General features: G+C 37.4%; 1 protein-coding gene across 1 annotated transcript in view; it reads left to right on the top strand.

Annotated features, from left to right (window-relative positions):
• Positions 1-1,143, top strand: part of LOC144975238 (uncharacterized) — an 82,528-nt gene extending 81,385 nt beyond the window's left edge. The window contains exon 13 of the mRNA XM_078919136.1: positions 395-1,143. Coding sequence (XP_078775262.1) covers positions 395-601 — 207 coding nt within the window. The 3' untranslated portion in view covers positions 602-1,143. The remainder of the gene's footprint in view (positions 1-394) is intronic.
• Positions 1,144-21,707: the final 20,564 nt, after the last annotated feature.

The following is a 21,707-nucleotide window of genomic DNA, read 5'->3' as shown; positions in this document are numbered from 1 at the left end:
ATTTTTTTCACATGTTGATATGATCAATTTCTATGATATTTGATACAAACAGAATAGGAATATGACTTATCTTACGTGAGATACATTGATTTCAAAGTGGTGCGTCTATTTTTAAGTTCAGTATATTGATCGAGGCAAATTTCAGACAGCGCTCAATCAGGGCAATCACAAAAATTACAAAAATTGGACGTCTGTTATTTTTCTACTATAATTTCATATATATTTATATGGGTGTGGGTGTGTGTGTGTGTTAAACAATCTATTCATATTAAATACAATATTATATATATATATATATATATATATATATATATATATATATATATATATTATTATTATTATATAACTTTATATATACGTATTCTAACAAAAGTTTTGCAAATCAATTCAACAGGTTAAAGCATGCAAAAGTGGGAAATGTATTGTAACGCCTTTTGGAGGAGATTGCTCCATGTTGGATTATTGTCCATTTGATGATCAGCCCTGGCTTGGAGGATCCTGGAATACGACTTGTATTAAATACATTAATCTTCATGGCAAAGACAACGCCTGCAGTAACGATGAATTTAAGAAATTATGTTGTCTTTCGTGTAAATCCTAAGTGGATTTGTGACTAATTATTTCCAAACAGTGTTATTTTGGGGTGTACTTAGTGATTAGAAATTTACTATAACCTTTATGTATCTAAAAATAAAGTTACAATAAATGTAATTGATGAGGATGAGATTGAAATCGAAACCCCTATGGGAGAAACAGTTTTGAATCCTCAGTTTTATGTTTTGAATTAGAGAATTCATCATTCTATAGTTTATTCTCATATTTTCACTGTATCTAAATTTTATATCCAATTTTAAACCGAACTTTAATGATGATAAAAATAATTCTGAAAATATAATATTATGTCATTAAGGTAGCGCTTTATTCCCCATCCCACTAATACTGTATTTTCAAAAACAAACATAATTTTACAGTAAATAGAAAAAGAGAATAGATCATTGTTTACTTTTAAATGGGTTAGTATATTAATCATTTCATACCCGACTGCCTTATCTTTATTTAGATGATATCATAATCATTAAGCTGACTCCTTTATATAATAAAATTGTGATTTAACTAAATTAAATAAAGGAGTGATGAAAAACAGTTACTCTTTCTTTCTTTTGTATGATGTGGACATCTTTTGGGGAGGTGGGGGGGGGGGGGGGGGGGGGGGGGGGTTCAGGCCAATGATGACAAGTGGTGACAAGGGTGAGGGGGTCAAAAAGGGCACATTTTTATGACGTCACACGTGAACAGTCCCTATACCATGTTGCATGATGTCTAAAATGGCAATATCTTGTGGTGTACATGACGAATAAATTTGTGTGATGAGCTTAACATATCGAGTTTGAGTTAAAATAATTCATTTCTTCCAGGAATGTCCCAATTCTAATCATTTTCACTTTACATTCAATTTTCTTCATAAAGTTCTTCTGACATAATACCAGATTGATGGAATTGGTCACACTATAAGAGCAGAGAACATGAATTGTCGCTATACAAATGCCATGCCTTATAGTTCATTAAATTTAAAAAATATTTTGACATTTAAATTCCGTTACCTTCATCTATATAATTTCAACACGACAACAAATTGACCAAATCGGTCACATCTATTTTCATATCTAATTAATCAAATCATTGTGATCACAATCTCGTTATGAACAAGTCTCCGGCTAAAATCAACTTGGAAATATTTCCTGACAACGAGAAACATTTTCTCATTAAGGGAATCGGCGACTTGGATCCTCGAGCTCTAATTTGATTAGATTTTGGTTGGATATATCTTTGTTTCATTCACTCTCTCCTTATCCGCTATTTGAAGAATTTTTCCACAAAACTTAACATCCACCTGACATAAATAGAAATTTCTTACTCAAACTTCAATTCAGCAAGTAGATATTCTATACAAATATTTGTCAGCAAAATGGGCTCTGTATTACGCTAGTAAGATTTTATTGCTATTACAAATATATATCTTCAAATTGTGATGTACAAAAAAAGCAAAACAAATTAAAATGAGAAAATTGTTGATTGTAATGTAAGGAATGTGGCGATTTCCCTATGGTGGCTAAGAAGCGGTTTATACGTCTGGTTAATGTTGGAAATAATATCATGTGGTCCACCGCCATGAAGCGCCCCCCCCCCCCCACCCCCTCCCACCCAAACGTTGCCATTTATAATAGTTGCTGAGAAATACACTTAAGCAACACAATGCACACTGCAAGGCTCGACTGCTCTTCTACACTTACTTAATTATCAACATCAGCAACCATCTACCAAGGGACTGACTAACCTTCTACACTTACATATCCACATCAGCAACCATCTACCAAGGGACTGACTACCCTTCTACACTTACATATCCACATCAGCAACCATCTACCAAGAGACTGACTACCCTTCTACACTTACATATCCACATCAGCAACCATCTACCAAGGGAATGACTACCCTTCTATACTTACATATCCACATCAGCAACCATCTACCAAGGGACTGACTACCCTTCTACACTTACATATCCACATCAGCAACCATCTACCAAGGGACTGACTACCCTTCTACACTTACATATCCACATCAGCAACCATCTACCAAGAGACTGACTACCTTTACACTTACATATCCACATCAGCAACCATCTACCAAGGACTGATATCCTTCTACACTTACATATCCACATCAGCAACCATCTACCAAGGGACTGACTACCCTTCTACACTTACATATCCACATCAGCAACCATCTACCAAGGGATGACTACCTTCTACACTTACATATCCACATCAGCAACCATCTACCAAGGGACTGATACCCTTCTACACTTACATATCCACATCAGCAACCATCTACCAGGGACTGACTACCCTTCTACACTTACATATCCACATCAGCAACCATCTACCAAGGGACTGACTACCTTCTACACTTACATATCCACATCAGCAACCATCTACCAAGGACTGACTACCTTCTACACTTACATATCCACATCAGCAACCATCTACCAGGGACTGACTACCCTTCTACACTTACATATCCACATCAGCAACCATCTACCAAGGGACTGACTACCCTTCTACACTTACATATCCACATCAGCAACCATCTACAAGGGACTGACTACCTTCTACACTTACATATCCACATCAGCAACCATCTACCATGGACTGACTACCTTCTACACTTACATATCCACATCAGCAACCATCTACCAAGGACTGACTACCCTTCTACACTTACATATCCACATCAGCAACCATCTACCAAGGGACTGACTACCCTTCTACACTTACATATCCACATCAGCAACCATCTACCAGGACTGACTACCCTTCTACACTTACTATCCACATCAGCAACATCTACCAAGGGACTGACTACCCTTCTACACTTACATATTCCACATCAGCAACATCTACAAGGGACTGACTACCTTTACATTACATTCACTCAGCACCATCTACCAAGGGACTGACTACTCTTTACACTTACATATCACATCAGCAACCATCTACCAAGGGACTGACTACTCCTTCTATCACATCGACATCTGGACTTGGCTACCCTTAAAAGTTTAAACACATCAGCAACTCTAAGAGATATCTTTCACTACATACAATGATCGATTTACAAGGGACATGATATTGGATACACAGTAGTGTTTTATAGATGATGCTTTGAACTGTGTTTGTTCATGGATATGTGCCCAAGTGGATGATGTTTAATTTTTCCACATAAGATCATCTAGATAGTTGATAGCGCTAGTAGGTATTGCATGTAATATGGATCATAATATTTGGTATGTATGTTGATCACACAGATGTCTTTGTGTATTGTAATGTTGAACACGAGTTTGTGTATGGAGTGGATCACACAGCATGTGTTTTATGTATGTGTAATATTTGGATCACACAGATGTGTTTTGTGTATGTGTAATGTTTGGATCACACAGTATGTTTTGTGTATGAGTAATGTTTGGATCACACAGCATGTGTTTTGTGTATGAGTAATGTTTGGATCACACAGCATGTCTTTTGTGTATGTGTAATGTTTGGATCACACAGTATGTTTTTTGTATGATGTATGTTGGATCACACAGTATGTGTTTTGTGTATGTGTAATGTTTGGATCACACAGCATGTCTTTTGGGTATGTGTAATGTTTGGATAACACAGTATGTGTATGTGTAATGTTTGGATCACACAGCATGTCTTTTGTGTATGTGTAAAGTTTGGATCACACAGTATGTCATTTGTGTATGAGTAATGTTTGGATCACACAGTATGTCATTTGGGTATGTGTAATGTTTGGATCACACAGTATGTCATTTGTGTATGTGTAATGTTTGGATCACACAGTATGTCATTTGTGTATGAGTAATGTTTGGATCACACAGCATGTGTTTTGTGTATGTGTAATGTTTGGATCACACAGTATGTCATTTGTGTATGAGTAATGTTTGGATCACACAGTATGTGTTTTGTGTATGAGTAATGTTTGGATCACACAGAATGTGTATTGTGTATGTGTAATGTTTGGATCACACAGCATGTCTTTTGTGTATGAGTAATGTTTGGATCACACAGCATGTCTTTTGTGGATGAGTAATGTTTGGATCACACAGTATGTGTTTTGTGTATGAGTAATGTTTGGATCACACAGTATGTCTTTTGTGTATGTGTAATGTTTGGATCACACAGTATGTGTTTTGTGTATGTGTAATGTTTGGATCACACAGTATGTGTTTTGTGTATGTATTTGATCAATGTGTTGGTATGACACACAGTATGTCTTTTGTGTATGTGTAATGTTTGGATCACACAGTATGTTTTGTGTATTGTAATGTTTGGATCACACAGTATGTGTTTTGTGTATGAGTAATGTTTGGATCACACAGCATGTCTTTTTTGTATGAGTAATGTTTGGATCACACAGTATGTCTTTTGTGTATGTGTAATGTTTGGATCACACAGCATGTGTTTTGTGAATGTGTAATGTTTGGATCACACAGATGTCTTTTGGTATGTGTATGTTTGGATCACAAGTATGTGTTTTGTAGTTGTAATGTTGGATCACACAGTATGTCTTTGTGTATGTGTATGTTTGGATCACACAGCATGTGTTTTGTGTATGTGTTATGTTTGGATCACACAGTATGTCTTTTGTGTATGAGTAATGTTTGGATCACACAGTATGTTATTTGTGTATGTGTAATGTTTGGATCACACAGTATGTCTTTTGTGCATGTGTAATGTTTGGATCACACAGTATGTTTTTTGTGTATGAGTAATGTTTGGATCACACAGCATGTCTTTTGTGTATGAGTAATGTTTGGATCACACAGCATGTCTTTTGTGTATGTGTAATGTTTGGATCACACAGTATTTCTTTTGTGTATATGTAATGTTTGGATCACACATCATGTGTTTTGTGTATGTGTAATGTTTGGATCACACAGTATGTCTTTTGTGTATGTGTAATGTTTGGATCACACAGTATGTGTTTTGTGTATTTGTTATGTTTGGATCACACAGTATGTCTTTTGTGTATGTGTAATGTTTGGATCACACATAGTTTTTGTGTATTGTTAATGTTTGGATCACACAGTATGTGTTTTGTGTATGTGTTATGTTTGGACCACACAGTATGTCTTTTGTGTATGTGTAATGTTTGGATCACACAGTATGTCCTTTGTGTATATGTAATGTTTGGATCACACAGCATGTGTTTTGTGTATGAGTAATGTTTGGATCACACAGCATGTCTTTTTTGTATGAGTAATGTTTGGATCACACAGCATGTGTTTTGTGTATGTGTAATATTTGGATCACACAGTATGTCCTTTGTGTATGTGTAATGTTTGGACCACGCAGTATGTCCTTTGTGTATGTGTAATGTTTGGATCACACAGTATGTCTTTTGTGTATGTGTAATGTTTGGATCACGCAGCATGTCATTGGTGTCTGGCCATTGTTGTCATCACACATAATCAAATTTGTTGTCTACCATATTTTAATTAACTGGAATAATTGACAGTTTGATTTTATTCATTTAACATAAGTACCTGGCCGTAAACAATGTTGTCTCTGTCCGGAAAAATGTAATACCGCCTTACAGGCGTCATTTCTCGTCCTACATGTTAAGCGTTGCTGTTGGCCATGTAACCCCTGGTAAAGCGCTTTGAGCACATTTAGTGGATATTGCTTTATTTTAATGTAAACTCGATATGATGACAATATGGTTGTTGAATATCGGAAGAATAAAGGCAATAACACTTATTCCTTTTTTTAATTCATGTTTTGGGTAGTCCTAGGGGGAGGGGCGGTGTGAAGGGTAATAAAAACATGGTATCACACGTATCTGTGTTTGAGTTTGTGTGCATGTGTATGTGTTTGTTTCTTCATATGTATTATCAAAATTGTCAAAGATTGAATGTTTGAATGACAATTAAGATTGTAAAGCGCCGCTGAGAGCACTTATGTGGAAGTTGAGCGAGTGTAAAAATAACTTTTCGCTATTGTTATTTCTTGATTTGTAATTGTAATTAAACATTTTATAGGCCACGAGAAAACAAATGAGGAATGCGACCCTGTGTAAGTACGAAGATTTACAAGCAGCCGATATTAAAGCCGTTAAAAAAATAAGATATGGAAAGTTTTAAAACTTGCATTTTTTTTTGTTACTCCATGACATTATATATTAAAATAAAGAACTATCCCTATTCTTACGTCGGGGCTGGTTTTGTTGCCCTATTACAATATTATACTAGTAACATAAAAGAACTATCCCTATTCTTACGTCGGGGCTGGTTTTGTTGCCCTATTACAATATTATACTAGTAACATAAAAGAACATCCCTATTCTCACGTCGGGGCTGGTTTTGTTGCCCTATTACAATATTATACTAGTAACATAAAAGAACTATCCCTATTCTAACGTCGGGGCTGGTTTTGTTGCCCTATTACAATATTATACTAGTAACATAAAAGAACTATCCCTATTCTTACGTCGGGGCTGGTTTTGTTGCCCTATTACAATATTATACTAGTAGCATAAAAGAACATCACTATTCTCACGTCGGGGCTGGTTTTGTTGCCCTATTACATTATTATACTAGTAACATAAAATAACATCCCTATTCTCACGTCGGGGCTGGTTTTGTTGCCCTATTACAATATTATACTAGTAACATAAAAGAACATCCCTATTCTCACGTCGGGGCTGGTTTTGTTGCCCTATTACAATATTATACTAGTAACATAAAAGAACTATCCCTATTCTAACGTCGGGGCTGGTTTTGTTGCCCTATTACAATATTATACTAGTAACATAAAAGAACTATCCCTATTCTTACGTCGGGGCTGGTTTTGTTGCCCTATTGCAATATTATACTAGTAACATAAAAGAACTATCCCTATTCTTACGTCGGGGCTGGTTTTGTTGCCCTATTACAATATTATACTAGTAACATAAAAGAACATCACTATTCTCACGTCGGGGCTGGTTTTGTTGCCCTATTACAATATTATACTAGTAACATAAAAGAACATCCCTATTCTCACGTCGGGGCTGGTTTTGTTGCCCTATTACAATATTATACTAGTAACATAAAAGAACATCCCTATTCTCACGTCGGGGCTGGTTTTGTTGCCCTATTACAATATTATACAAGTAACATAAAAGAACATCCCTATTCTCACGTCGGGGGTGATTTTGATATCATGTGATGATCCTAAATTATGTATGGGCATTTGTTCACAATCAAAACAATTATGTAATCAGACAGTTGATCAATGGCGAGATTCCCATGTACTTCCCTGTGATGTGCATATTGTCTGCAACACAAATCTACTACGGTTGGTTGTGAATAAGTTCTACGGGAATTATCAAGTCCAACTACTCAACGTCATCTTTGCATGATAAGTAGTTCCTTAGAGCCATTGGGCCCATGGAGCTGGAAAGTACTTTATACCAGATCAAACAGACCCGGCTACCCAATCACTACTGGGTGGACAGAGGGGTCAGAAAAAAGCTCGACTCTACCCGGAATCGATCTCGATGGCTTTGCGTGTGGAGCGAGTGCTCTACTAACTGAGCTATCGGGACCCTAGCAAGTTAAGTGGAAATGGATTATGTTTTTTGCCGCTCTCAATTCAAAATTTTCTCAAGATGTTATATACCGTATTCGTATCTGCACTTGAATAAAAAAAAATGAAAATAAATAAACATAATGACGGAGGGAACGGTGGGTGGGAGAGATGAATGCAAGGAGCGTGTATGTTTATTATATATATATATATATATATATATATATATATATATATATATATATATATATATATATATATATATATATGTGTGTGTGTGTGTGTGTGTGTGTGTTTGTGTGTGTGTGTGTGTGGGTGTGTGTGTGTGTGTGTGTGTATATGTTTGTATGATTATCGGCGGGGGTGGGTGGGGGAGTACACCGATGACGAGCAGCTTATACCGTGAAAGGACGACGCCTCTTCGTTCAATAAAGCCAATGTAAACCTCTCTCTTCTCTCTCTTCTAGGTTCCATGTCTGGTCCAGGCTTCAGATACTGCATGAATTATCTCTCTCCATTCCTCCCTGTCTCTTGCTTTTTCAAACAGCTCTTGGATTGTTAGGTTGGTGAAGCCCTTCAGTTGGTCTATGAGTGTTTTTCTTTGTCTCCCCCGGGCGCGTTTACCAGGTATTTTTCCACAACTTGCCAGGTATTCATTCTTATCTTTCCTTACTATGTGTCCGAAAAAGGATAGTTGTCGATCCACTATTAAGGGCATTAGTTTCCTTTGTTGGTATGTTTGTTTTAGCACTTCTTCGTTCGTTTTGTGTGCAGTATACGATATTCTCTGCATCCTTCTCAAGCACCACATTTCAAAAGCTTCAATGTTCTTTTGTGTTTCTGCATTTGTAGTCCAGCTTTCGCATCCGTATAACAAGATTGGCCACACGTAGCACTTCAAGACTCGGAATCTAATCCCGAACGACATCTGTTTGTTTTTCAAAATGTTTCCCAGGTCCATGAAGGCCTGTTTGGCTTGAGTTATTCTTGCTCGTATGTCTCGGTTACATCTTCCATCTGTTGTCACTATTGAACCTAGGTATTTAAAACTTTCTACGTTGGTAAGTTGCTCGCCGTGAATCGTTATATTGCAGGTGTTGTTGTTTTCGGGGTTTTTCTGTATTACCATGCATTCCGTTTTGGTGATATTCACTTCCATTCCCTTGGCTTCACTATCTACTACCACTTTGTCAACAATCTTTTGAAGTTGGATTTCTGATGTTGCAATGAGTACTGTATCGTCTGCGTATCTTATATTATTTATGTTGTGACCTCCCACTTTTATTCCCTCCATATTATTTATGCCCCTCATGATTGTTTCTTGGTATAGATTAAACAGATCTGGTGAGGCAACACACCCTTGACGGACTCCTTTCTTAATAGGAATGGAATTTCCTGTAGAGTTTCCGATTTTGATAAATGCCTGCTGGGTGTAGTATAATGTTTGCATGAGTCTGAGGTCTTTCTCATGTAAACCTAATAAATAGTAAATATATGCAGACTATTCTCCACACAAAAATGTTAAATCAAGCTTGTAATTGCGTTCGGTTATCAGACCTGCAAAATACAGGATACATGACCTTTGTCCTTTGCCAATTTTGGAGCATTTAAAAGGAAGGCTGTCCATACCTTCTTTTCCTTTCTCAGAATAACTTTAACAGAGAAAAGTTACAGCCATTAATATACTTTAAACGTGGGGCACACGAATAAAGAAAAAACGAAACGAATACAATAACAAAAAAAACTTAAGTTTAAGAGTCCCTAGCCAACAGCAACACAAAAAATGTAGAACGAGACATGAAGTCTGTTAGGCGATATTACCATTTTTCTAACAGACAACGCTCTTAACGACCAGCTCTTTACTCAATCTATCTATATAAAATCTGTCTATCTAAGATCCTCCCCCACTCTGATTCTTGATGACATGTGTCCAATTAAGCATACCATCCGTGGACGGAGAGCGGTTCACACAATTCTCTGATTTTACACCACCATTAATTGACTTAATGCATATTGATGAGGAGACTCAAAGATTAGGACTCGTCTCTTTGAACCTGCTGTTCGGACTTGCTAGTTCATAATTTGACACGTACCTGTTTTATGACACAATCCTGTTATTAGTAGGGATGGATTAAAAGTGAGAAGAACGTGAGAATTCCTTTCAACATTTCGGGCCCGTTGATTTCTAACAATAACATCACCATGCGAATACGAAGTTTGGTCATTATTCAAATATTATGTACAATGAGTAGGACAGTCTCTCTCTCTCTCTCTCTCTCTCTCTCTCTCTCTCTCTCTCTCTCTCTCTCTCTCTCTCTCTCTCTCTCTCTCTCTCTCTCTCTCTCTCTCTCTCTCTCTCTCTCTCTTTGAAGCAGTATTAAGTGTGGTCAACGACAGAGTGAGTGACAATGATTGGAAATTCACAAGATAATGGGTTTTTTTTTATAATTCATTTTTAACAAATTAACCCCAACAGTCATCAGTTTAAATAAATGTCTGGCGATAGGAATTAATGAGTACTAGGCTTTTAACGAAATCGGGCCGAACGAGACGCCGAACGCCGAACCCGAACGGATATAGCCTTCTCACGTGACCATGAACGAGATCTGGTGAAGACTCTCAAGCGGTATGCAGCATTGGATCTAAGGTCACGTGATAGAGGATAGCTTGAATTGCTGTTGGCTTCAGCTGACAAGAGACGGAGAAGGAAAGAATGGAGACTACCTCAGGCCTTCCCCTACCATGTGTTAGGGGAGGGGCAAGGTTAGTGTCATTCCATAGTATATTTGTGCATGTGTCGCTCTACCCTAGATCATCATCATCATCATTGCCTTTTTCACCCTGGGTCAGGGTATAGGCCACAGACAAACAGTTTCCATCCTTCTCTGTCCTGAGCTATCTTTTTAATCTCATTCCAGGTCTTGCCACTTCTCTGTATATCAGGTTCTTTAATTCTTCTCCATGTTCCTCGTGGCCTTCCCCTTGATCTTCTGCCCTGGGGGTTCCAGTCCAATACTTTCTTTGTTATAGTGGAGTCGTTCTTTCTAAGCGTGTGTCCAATCCACCTCTATCGTCTTCTTCCTATTTCCTCTCCCACTGGTTTTTGCTGTGTTCTTTTCCATACTTCTTCATTTTTTATTCTATCCATCCATTGTATTCTGAGTAGCTTACGCATGCACCTGTTTACGAAAATCTGTACCCTCCTTATACATGCCTGTGATGCGTTCCAAGTTTCACATCCATACAGTAGGACAGACTTCACATTTGAGTTGAAAAGTCTTAGCTTTAGTCGAAGGGAGATGTCTTTAGTTCTCCAAATTCTGTTCAAAGATGTGAATGCAGCCTGTGCCTTTCCTATCCGTGCCTTCACCTGTTCAAAGATGTGAATGCAGCCTGTGCCTTTCCTATCCGTGCCTTCACCTCTGCTTCCGTGCCTCCATCCTTGTCAATTATACTTCCGAGATAGCAGAAAGTGTCTATATCTTCGAGTTCCTGATCTTTTACTTTGATCTGCTCCCTTTGACGCGAACATATCCTCAAGACCTTTGACTTTGCAGGGTGAATTCTTAGACCAATTGATTACGAGGGGCTGTTTATAATTGTGGTTTTTGCTTGCATCCGTTCCTGGGTGTGGGACAAAAGAGCCAGATCATCTTATCAAGCTTCCAAAGAAAGGGGACCTCAGTAATTGTAATAATTATCGAGGTATCACTCTTTTTTCTATCCCAGGAAAGGTTTTCAACCGTATTATTCTTGAGAGAATTAAGAATGCAACAGATGCTAAACTGCGGGACGAACAGGAATGTTTTCTGAAAAACCGTTCAACCACTGACCAGATTGCCTCTCTGCGAGTCATAGTGGAACAGTCTGTAGAATGTAACTCCCCTCTTATTGTCAACTTCCTGGATTACGAGAAGGCTTTCGACAGTATTGACAGAGCAACATTGTGGAAAATTCTACCCTAGATACGGAGAGAAAATTATAAATTGATTACGGGGGAAGGTGGGGGGGGGGGGGGGGGGGGCAGGGTTGACCCACAAACGACCGAGGCTTCGGGCAGACCATGATACGAAATCAAAGAGAAAAGGCCGCTGGTACTTGGATGATGGATATGGTTGGGGGGTGGGGGAAGTGGCAATCAGCATGGGATGTATACATTAACGTTAATAATATAGGCAATAGATGACCAGGGATGTGTATTGTTTGTATATGTTTGTGTGTGTGTGTGTGTGTGTGTGTGTGAAAGGGATTACACAAAAACACCTTTCTCTGTAGCTTCCAAATGATTACGTATACGATTAATTTGAAAACCACATTATTTGAATCAGCTTGCAAAAAGGAGAACATTTATCTTTGTTTCACAAAAATAGGTTTAGAAATAAAAAATGTTTCCAGCAGATTGATTTTGAAAAAATATTGCTCAATTTTTAAAAAATTTAATGATAGTTTCTTTATTTTCCGGTCGATTTTCTTGATTTATATCTCATTTTTCAATTCTCAATGCGACGAGCACACTGATGTATCTCGTGTGATTCAAAAGCGCTGTTTGTTTATTTTAATTATTTATATATATATATATATGCTGAGAGTCCTGCCTCACTAATTAATTCCTGAGCGTTGACATACAAGACCTTGCAGTCGAGACGGCAGGGCTTTTGGGTTACACAACCACTATTGACCCATCGGTCAGCGGTACTCTTTGCTGTATACAACACTCACCGCCTTTACGCAAAGCCGCCTGCCCATAAATCAAGAGATGATCTCCTAACTGTTCTCAAGCGAACAGTCAAACGAGCAATCGATGATTGGATAAGAATCTCAAGATCTCATATAATAAGGTAAGTTTTGGAGAGGTGATAATCCCCCACCCGTCATCGGACAGAACTTTCATTGCGTTATATCATAAGCTCCGCCTCCTCTTTCATTTTCCGGAGTGACGAGATTAGACGAGAGGAGGCGAGAAAAAAATGGTCACGTGTTGGGTAACTCGATCGGTCGGTGAGCTTCGGCTTGTAACTATAACTCCGTACTGTTAATGTTAAAGTATAAGAACAAATAATTATGCTTTCTTGGTGATTTGTACAGCATGAAATGAAAATGGTGTCTACTACTAATACTACTACTACTACTACTACTACTACTACTACTACTACTACTACTACTACTACTACTACTACTACTACTACTACTACTACTACTACTACTACTACTACTATGCGGTCTAGTGATATGATAGTCACTTTCGGATCGGAAGGTCCTGGGTTCGAGCACCGCTCGGCGCATAGTTGAGTCCTAGAGAAGGCTCTTTACTCATATTCTCTCACCATACTCAGGTGTAAAATGAGCACCTGACCGTTTACCTCACGTGAATTGCCTTTAATTTGGACAATAAAGATTATTATTATTATTATCATTATTATTATTATTATTATTATTATTATTATTATTATTATTATTATTATTATTATTATTATTATTATTATTATTATTATTATTATTAACAGCGTTGTCTGTGTCCGAAAAAAAAATGTAATATTACCCAAAGTCGTAATGTCCCGTCCTAAATGTTAAATGTTGCTGTTGGCCCTAACCCTAACCCTAACCCTAACCCTAACCCTAACCCTAACCCTAACCAGAGACCCGTTGTAAAGCGCTTTGGGCAAGTTAGTGGATATTGCGCTATATATAAAAGCTCAATTTATTTACTACTACTACTACTACTTCTACTACTACTACTACTACTACTACTACTACTACTACTACTACTACTACTACTACTACTACTACTACTACTACTACTACTACTACTCCTCCTCCTTCTGTACCAAAAAAAACTTAATCAAGCGTTATATTGCAATATCTAATAAACGTACTCAAATCGATGTACGCACACACGGTCCCCTAGGCAAGAGCAAATAATGTATGATTCGGGCACAGGCTCTCCGTTAATAAAGGACATAATAAACAATGAAAAGTAAACATAAATCTGAATGGCTAGTAGCCTACCTTTTGGGAGGGGGAAAACTTTTTTTTTAAAGTCTATCTAGATAGTAGGGGGTTTGGGAGAGACTTTATAAAAAAAAGAAAAAAAAGTTTTCCCCCTCCCAAACCCCCAAAATTATTTTTTTTTAAAGTTTCCCCCCTCCCAATTCCCCCCCCCCCCCCCCCCCCAAATTGTTTGGGTCCCCGAGTTTGCGGTAGTACCCCTTTTCTATATGCCCCCATCTTCTTTTCCAGCATTTTAATCCCACCCCTCTGACAAATACCATCTCTCTACGCACTCTTCAATCAACTAATTAAAATTGTCCATTTCTATGCCTTCCCAATTAGCGGATAAATATGACAAATCGTATTGTCCAGCAGTGGAGATTCGGATTAATTCTTCTTCTTCTAGGTTCCATGCCTGGTCCAGCTTCGGATCTGCATGAATGATCTCTATCTCTCGATAAACAGTAGGTAAAATAAGCGCCCTACCCTACAATGATTTTTTATTAATTCTGTGGAGACGATCAACATTTTAATTGATGTTACACAACGATCAACCGACCATTTATAACATATTAATGAGAAGGCACAAAGAATGAAACTCGCCTCTTTGAACTTGCCGACCAGTCTCACTAACTGATGATGATACACATAGCATTAGTAGAAACTGTTTGTGAAATGTGAAGGACGTGCAAAAGTGCGGCATACATCTGTTTGATCTAACAATATAGAGAAGTCCATGTCATGTATGGTTAGAGGGCAAGAAAAGTCACCCCCCCCCCTCCCTCCCTCCCTCTCTCTCTCTCTCTCTCTCTCTCTCTCTCTCTCTCTCTCTCATCATTGTCGTCTTCGTCATAGTAGTGGTAGTAGTAGAAGTAGTGGTAATAGTAGTAGTAGTAGTAGTAGTAGTAGTAGTAGTAGTAGTAGTAGTAGTGGTAGTAGTAGAAGTAGTGGTAATAGAAGTTGTAGTAATAGTATTAGTTACTGTAGTAGTAGTAGTAGTAGTAGTAGTAGTAGTAGTAGTAGTAGTAGTAGTAGTAGTAGTAGTAGTAGTAGTATAGTAGTATAGTAGTAGTATAGTAGTAGTAGTAGTAGTAGTAGTAGTAGTAGTAGTAGTAGTAGTAGTAGTAGTAGTAGTAATAGTAGTAGTAGTAGTAGTAGTAGTAGTAGTAGTAGTAGTAGTAGTAGTAGTAGTAGTAGTAGTAGTAGTATAATAGATTGATCACCAAGTGGATCGACCATGAAGTTCACACACGTTCATCACACCCTCATAGCATTTTAAAATTTATTTTTGTCATTTTTCCTGATAAAGCGTCTGTTCTGTCCCCAAAATAAAAATATTGTTTTCCCACGTATTGTTTCGCTGCCATTGTTCTGGCAACCCCGTATATCGTCGATCTCTCTCTATACTCGATTCATCCGATAACTGATGTAAAAAAAGATGGCGTCGATTAGCCAATAAAAAGAGACTGTTGTCGTGTCTGTTCTGGTCTGTGTCTGTGGGTGTGGCCTCCATCGAGCACACAAGGCGGCCAGACACTGACAACTGACAACACACCAAACAAACGAACGTAACTATAAGAAATTAGAGAAACCCCCTTCCATAGACAACACGATACAAAACTAGTCTGTTTTTGTTCGTTTCTTTGTTGTTGTTGTTTTTTTCATGAAAATGGCTCACAAAAGTAAACAACACAAGAAGCAAACGAACGAACAAGAAATTATAGACACCCCTTCCATAGGGAGCACAACACAGCCCTAACAAAAAACTAGCATGTCGCCGTTTGTAGCATTGCTCGACTTTTGGGGTTTAAAAAAATAAATTTTATTTATTTTTATTTTTTATGTCCCGTGTGGTCAAGCAAAAAGAAAGTTATTGAAATTGCGAGAGACCAGCCACTTCTTGGAGACTCGAAGGTACCCAGAATATCACAACAAGGATCAACGAAAACAAAGTCTGGGACCTGCGGGAAGATATCGACAGGAAATGGCTACCTGCCCGTGAGCTTATTTTTAATAATCATAAAAAAATTGCGTTGATGATAATAACGATGATGATGATGATGATAATGATGATAATAATAAGACGTAGTAATAATGATAACAACAATAACAATTTGGTAACAATGACATAATAACAATCGCGATGATGATAGTAGTAGTAGTAGTAGTAGTAGTAGTAGTAGTAGTAGTAGTAGTAGTAGTAGTAGTAGTAGTAGTAGTAGTAGTAGTAGTAGTTGTTGTTGTTGTTGTTGTTGTTGTTGTTGTTGTTGTTGTAAAAGTCCATCAGAAGCCAATAGGCCAATGGAGCCGGAATTCATCCCGGTCTCTGTAGCGTGAAACGGACAATAGCCATGGCTTGCTATCCTTTGGAAAGATACTAGGCTAGGTATCGCAAAGTACTTTCCGCAGATCTAGCAGATCCAGCCACCCAATCAGTGCTTTTCCTAATACGACCAATGTTTTGATCAGCCTCGGCCGTCATTGCATTTTGTGCAAGAGCAGTATCGAGTAGCGTGTCTATATTTATAACAGTACTTGGGTGGCTAAATAAATAAAAAAAATAGTACAAAAACATTTACTTAACGTTTCGTTGAAAACAAAAACATGAACGTTTCGGTCCTAAATCGCTTCGTCAGGAAACAAAGAGCATAGATTTTTTTTTCAGGTTTAATAAAAATAATAACTAAACAAAAAATGAAGGTTGTAACTAAAAAATGAAGGTTTCGGTCCCGAACACCTTCTTCAGGACGAAATAAAAAGTTTGGGAAGGAAAACATTTTTTTAAAATGTTGTAGTACGTGTTTGCGATTTTTTTTAATAGTTGGGGGTTTAGGAGGGGGGGGGGGACTTTTTTCTATAATATTTGGGGGTTTGGGAGGGGGGAAGACTTTTTAAAAAATAATTTAGTACGGGGTTTGGGAGGGGGGAGGGATTTTTTTAAGTTGGGGGTTTGGGAGGGGTTTCATGGAAGGTCTCCCAAAAAAAAAAAAAAAAAAAAAAAAAAAACACAACAAAAAAAAACACCTCCAAAAAGTCACTGACACACAACAACAAAAAACAACGAATAAAAACAATAAACAAAAAACTCCAAATCATTGACCATTGCTTTATGAATACATACTTTGAAATATATTCGCCATTTGTTGATAAGGGTGTAGGCCATGGCCGACTAGATACTATATTTACGTCATGGTGTAGGTTAGGGTTAGGGTTAGGGTTAGGGTTAGGGTTAGGGTTAGGGTTAGGGTTAAGGTTAGGGTTAGGGATGGGGTTAGGGTTAGGGTTAGGGTTAGGGTTAGGGTTAGCTGCTTTTAATAAAATTAAGAAACGCTCGAAAGCAAAATATGGTCCTATTCTCTTAATCACCGCTCTCTAGTCTCTAGATGATACTTGATAGGTCAATAAAGCTGACAGGTTTTATGAAGGATATAGAATATAGAAGAAAAACATTAATTCCAATAAAAAAGAAGGGTCCATAATGATGTATGAGGAATTCTATAAGATACAGTAACAAATGGAAGCCATTTTGATAATCTTGAAGGATAAGACTCAATGATGATGATGATGATGATGATGATGATGATGATAATAATAATAATAATAACAATTATGATACTTCTTCATGAATATAAATTGATTAATTCCAATTGTATAGGCAGGCCAATGCTCCCAGAACAATTAAAGAAATGCAGAGACTCATCTTGTTGTAATGTTATTTAGATCTGAAAATTATTTTTTTTTAAATGATAAGCATGGCATCCTAAAGCATTTTCTCATGGTCCCATAAAAAGCAATATCATCTCACACAAAATCATAAAGTATAATTCATATGAACCAAACTATGAATAAAAGTTATAATTACCTTATTTTATCAATTATTATCATTGGATTTATTTAACTTTACATTTATTAATTAAATGACAATTCGAAATTAAGATAGCAATGTTTGAATGAATAACTGGATCTAACTCTATGTAAAATGTAAATGTACAACTTATTCAGAGTTCAGCAAGCACTTGTTACAGTATGTTCCTTCATGTTACAGGACAAACTCCAGTTCCAAGAGCCTTATGACTCTAAAGGACCAATTATTTCAAAGTAAAATGAAATACCATTTATTGTTTAAAGAAAGTTATCAAGCACTATTTAAGGTCTGTTGCTTCATGTTAGATAAACAGGAAAAACTCCAGTTCCATGAGCCTTATGACTAATGGACCACTTATTTCAAAATTTAAGAAGAAATACCATTCAATGTTGAATATAGACAAGACCTATTTCTTAATGGTTTGCTTATATTCAATAAAAACATTAGAAAACATAATGGACCTGGAACTCAGATACCACAAGGTTGTTAAAACCGTTGGGTCAGGTCTAATTTTATCAGAGATTTATGATCATGAAGGCAAGATTACATAACCAATGTCGATTAGCTTTTTAAAAAATGGGCTTTTATTTACCTTCTGATGAACTCATTTGATCAATTTTTCCTGTATCTAACTTTCTGATCACATAAGAAAAGTCTAATAAACATTGAATATTTTAATGCCTCGTTCAAATTGTATTATTATTTTCTGCTGTCCAGGCTGTTGTTTTTGTTTATTGTTTTTTTTTTTAATTATTATTATTAGCAGCAAAGCAGGGATTACCGTCAAAGCTAATTCAATCGGAAAGGACAAAATAAATGTTAAAATAAATGTTAGATAAATTCAGTTCTTTGCATCTATTGTCAAAAATATGAAAGTTTATGAGTTTCATTGAGTGGAATATATATATATATATATATATATATATATATATATATATATATATATATATATATATATATATATATATATATATAATATAGACTATAATATAGATCATTTCAACGTACATTAACCCAAAATTTCATAATTCTCGTCATTTTACTTCAAAATTTCACTTCAGGAGAATTACTTTCACTCGCCATACTACAAGTTTGAAGTGATGGGTCATACAATACAATCATAGGATGTTAATATGAAATCGAAAATAAAACATATGAACACAACCAATAATAGCCGAGTCCCTTTCCCTGTGTTTTAGTTTACCGAATACTTAAATCATAATAAAGAGACAAAATTATGAAACCCTGTGGATCGGAGACTTGAGTTATTAATGATGAGAAATATAGGTACCAAGTGAAAATATAAATATCGCGGTGTCAGGGCCAAATTGGGATCCAACTGGCTCCTTGTGGTGAGAGAGAGAGAGAGCTGTTGCACAGAGCCATCCAGCAACACAAAACTATGGCTTTCAATCTTAGTAATCATATTGGGGAATCTCTTCCGTCAACTACTTAGGGAATCAAACCGAGGCATAAACAGCGGAATGATCACACAATAGATTATCTTGGGAATCATTATGTCTAAGAGAGACATTTTCAGTATTTATTTATTTTTTATTTTTTATTTTTTTTTTGTATTTTTTAAAAACAAGTCAATCAAAATTGTGTAACTTATAAAAGCGAGATTGTTTGACATTTTAGTTGGTAGGGTAAACCGGGCAATAAACACCCCCTTTCTGTACATAATTCACAAATATTAAGATTTGTTTTTAAACTGTGGAACATCTTTTGGAAAGGAGGACACATATGATGTATTAAAACCTTATAAAGTAATAAAGCCACTCCGTTGAAAAACACAACTAGAAATGATATATTTTTAAAGTTTTTTTCTTACATGAAAGGCTCACGTTGACTTAAGCGTCTTTTGGGGCATTAGGATATAATGCATGCCAGTCGCTCCGATGAGGACCCCCTATTGGGTGCACAAATAACACACCCATTCCTGTTCTTCGAGGTCCTCTATTAATCCAGACAGTTCTGTGCAGCTGAGCAGGAACCAGGCATTACAGATGTCACACTGAATACAATCCGTGCCAGAATTTTAGTCATTGAACCCACATCTTCAGCATGTCTCCTCATCGCCTTCTCTGTCCAGTGATGAAATAGGGCCCCTGCTCCTTGATCAGACTACCCACCTCTACCCCTTCCTATTCCACAACCTTTTCGTGCAGCAGCAGCCTCCTGGAGACGAGTGAAACATTCATCAGATATCAGGCTCTCACCATACGGAACAGTTCGACACGCTCAGATCTGCGTCCACCTGGGGGGTTAATACGCGGGGCAAGCTGTTGGAGGAAGAAATCTCGAATAAATGGCCCTTCTATCTAGCGTGTCATCTCTTCAGAGGTCGACGTGAAATTTTCTGCCAAGCATGTCTATCCGTCGCCCTGTTGTTGCATTTAGCTACAGTAAGGCTAGTCCATGACTTAATGCCATCCATCCATATCCTTACCGGTCGAGCATCCCTCTAAAATATGGTTTTGGGTGGAGATGTGGCGCTTTGTATGCCCAAAATATTTGTTCTTTCTTGTTTTAATTGTTTTCAATAAGTTTGGTCGTATGTTCATAATGGCACACACTTCTTCGTTGGTCTTCTTTCGGTCCAGCTGATTTTGGCCATACGACGGAATCTTGACCTTGCTATGGCAATTCTTGTTTTGACTTCATCTTCGCTTTTTCCATTGTTTGTGATACGTTGGCCTAAATATTTAAATATTTTAACTGATTCCAGTTTCCTTTCTTAAATTATTATGTATGTGGGAACATTGGGATCTGTTGCCATCAGCATCACTTTGGTTTTTGATACATTCATATCTAGGCCCATGGCTTCGCTATTGATATTGACATCATTTACTAGTTTTTGTAGGGCTTCTTCATTTTCTGTAAGCAGAACTGTGTCATCAGCATAGCAAAAATTATTTATGTTTCTGCCACCAACATTGATTCCGTAATAAAGCTCAGTTTGGCCCTTGCGGTGATGTTAATAGAGATGGTGAGGACGTTGGAAAGGACGGTGGTATTGGTGTTGAAAATAATGCAGATTTGATGATGACAAAGGTCTGGCAGACGATGACGACGAAGGTCCTGAAGGTAGCGGCGAAGGTGAAGGAACTGCAGATGGTGATGACAACGTTAATGCAGTTGGTGATGATGACGAAGGTACTGAAAATGAAGACAGGGGTGCTGATGGTGGAGGCGTTGGTATTGAAAGGGGAGTTGACATAGAAGACTGAGTTGAGTGTTGTCTTGCTTCTATATTGACCGCTTCTTTGTCGAATGGGCAAATTCCAGTTGAGGAAAACCCAGCTTTGACTGTGTGTGGTTGAAATGACTCCTCCACAAGTTGCTTAAGCATTTTTGGGAATCGCTTTTTTCTAACAGGTCCGGCGTGTGTTCTGATTGATCGATACTTGAAGGACGAGTTTTCTGGCCAATTTTTTAAATAGGGAATGAGATTAGCGGAAGAGTAGCGTCCCTTGATTGGACGTCACCCATAGTCTGTGACGTAACCGGCGGAAAAGTTATTAGAGAGAGAACGTCGTGTTTGTTGTGCGCATGCGTCTCTTGTCCTCGCTTGTATAGGATTACGGGACAGAAAATACAGAGGATGGGTGATCATTATTGACGTCCAAGTATATTTAGACCAGAAAAAAAGTGCCCTCACTCTGAAACCAGAAGATTAATTCCACAACCTTTCACGTCTTTGGAAAGAGTGGTTTTCC

This window comes from Berghia stephanieae, chromosome 6 (genome assembly GCF_034508935.2).
Source record: "Berghia stephanieae isolate SIO BIC M18660-M18661 chromosome 6, UCSD_Bste_1.3, whole genome shotgun sequence".
Classification (NCBI taxonomy): domain Eukaryota; kingdom Metazoa; phylum Mollusca; class Gastropoda; order Nudibranchia; family Aeolidiidae; genus Berghia; species Berghia stephanieae.
The sequence above is the reverse complement of the archived record's forward strand: the minus strand, read 5'-3'. Positions and strand labels throughout refer to the sequence as shown.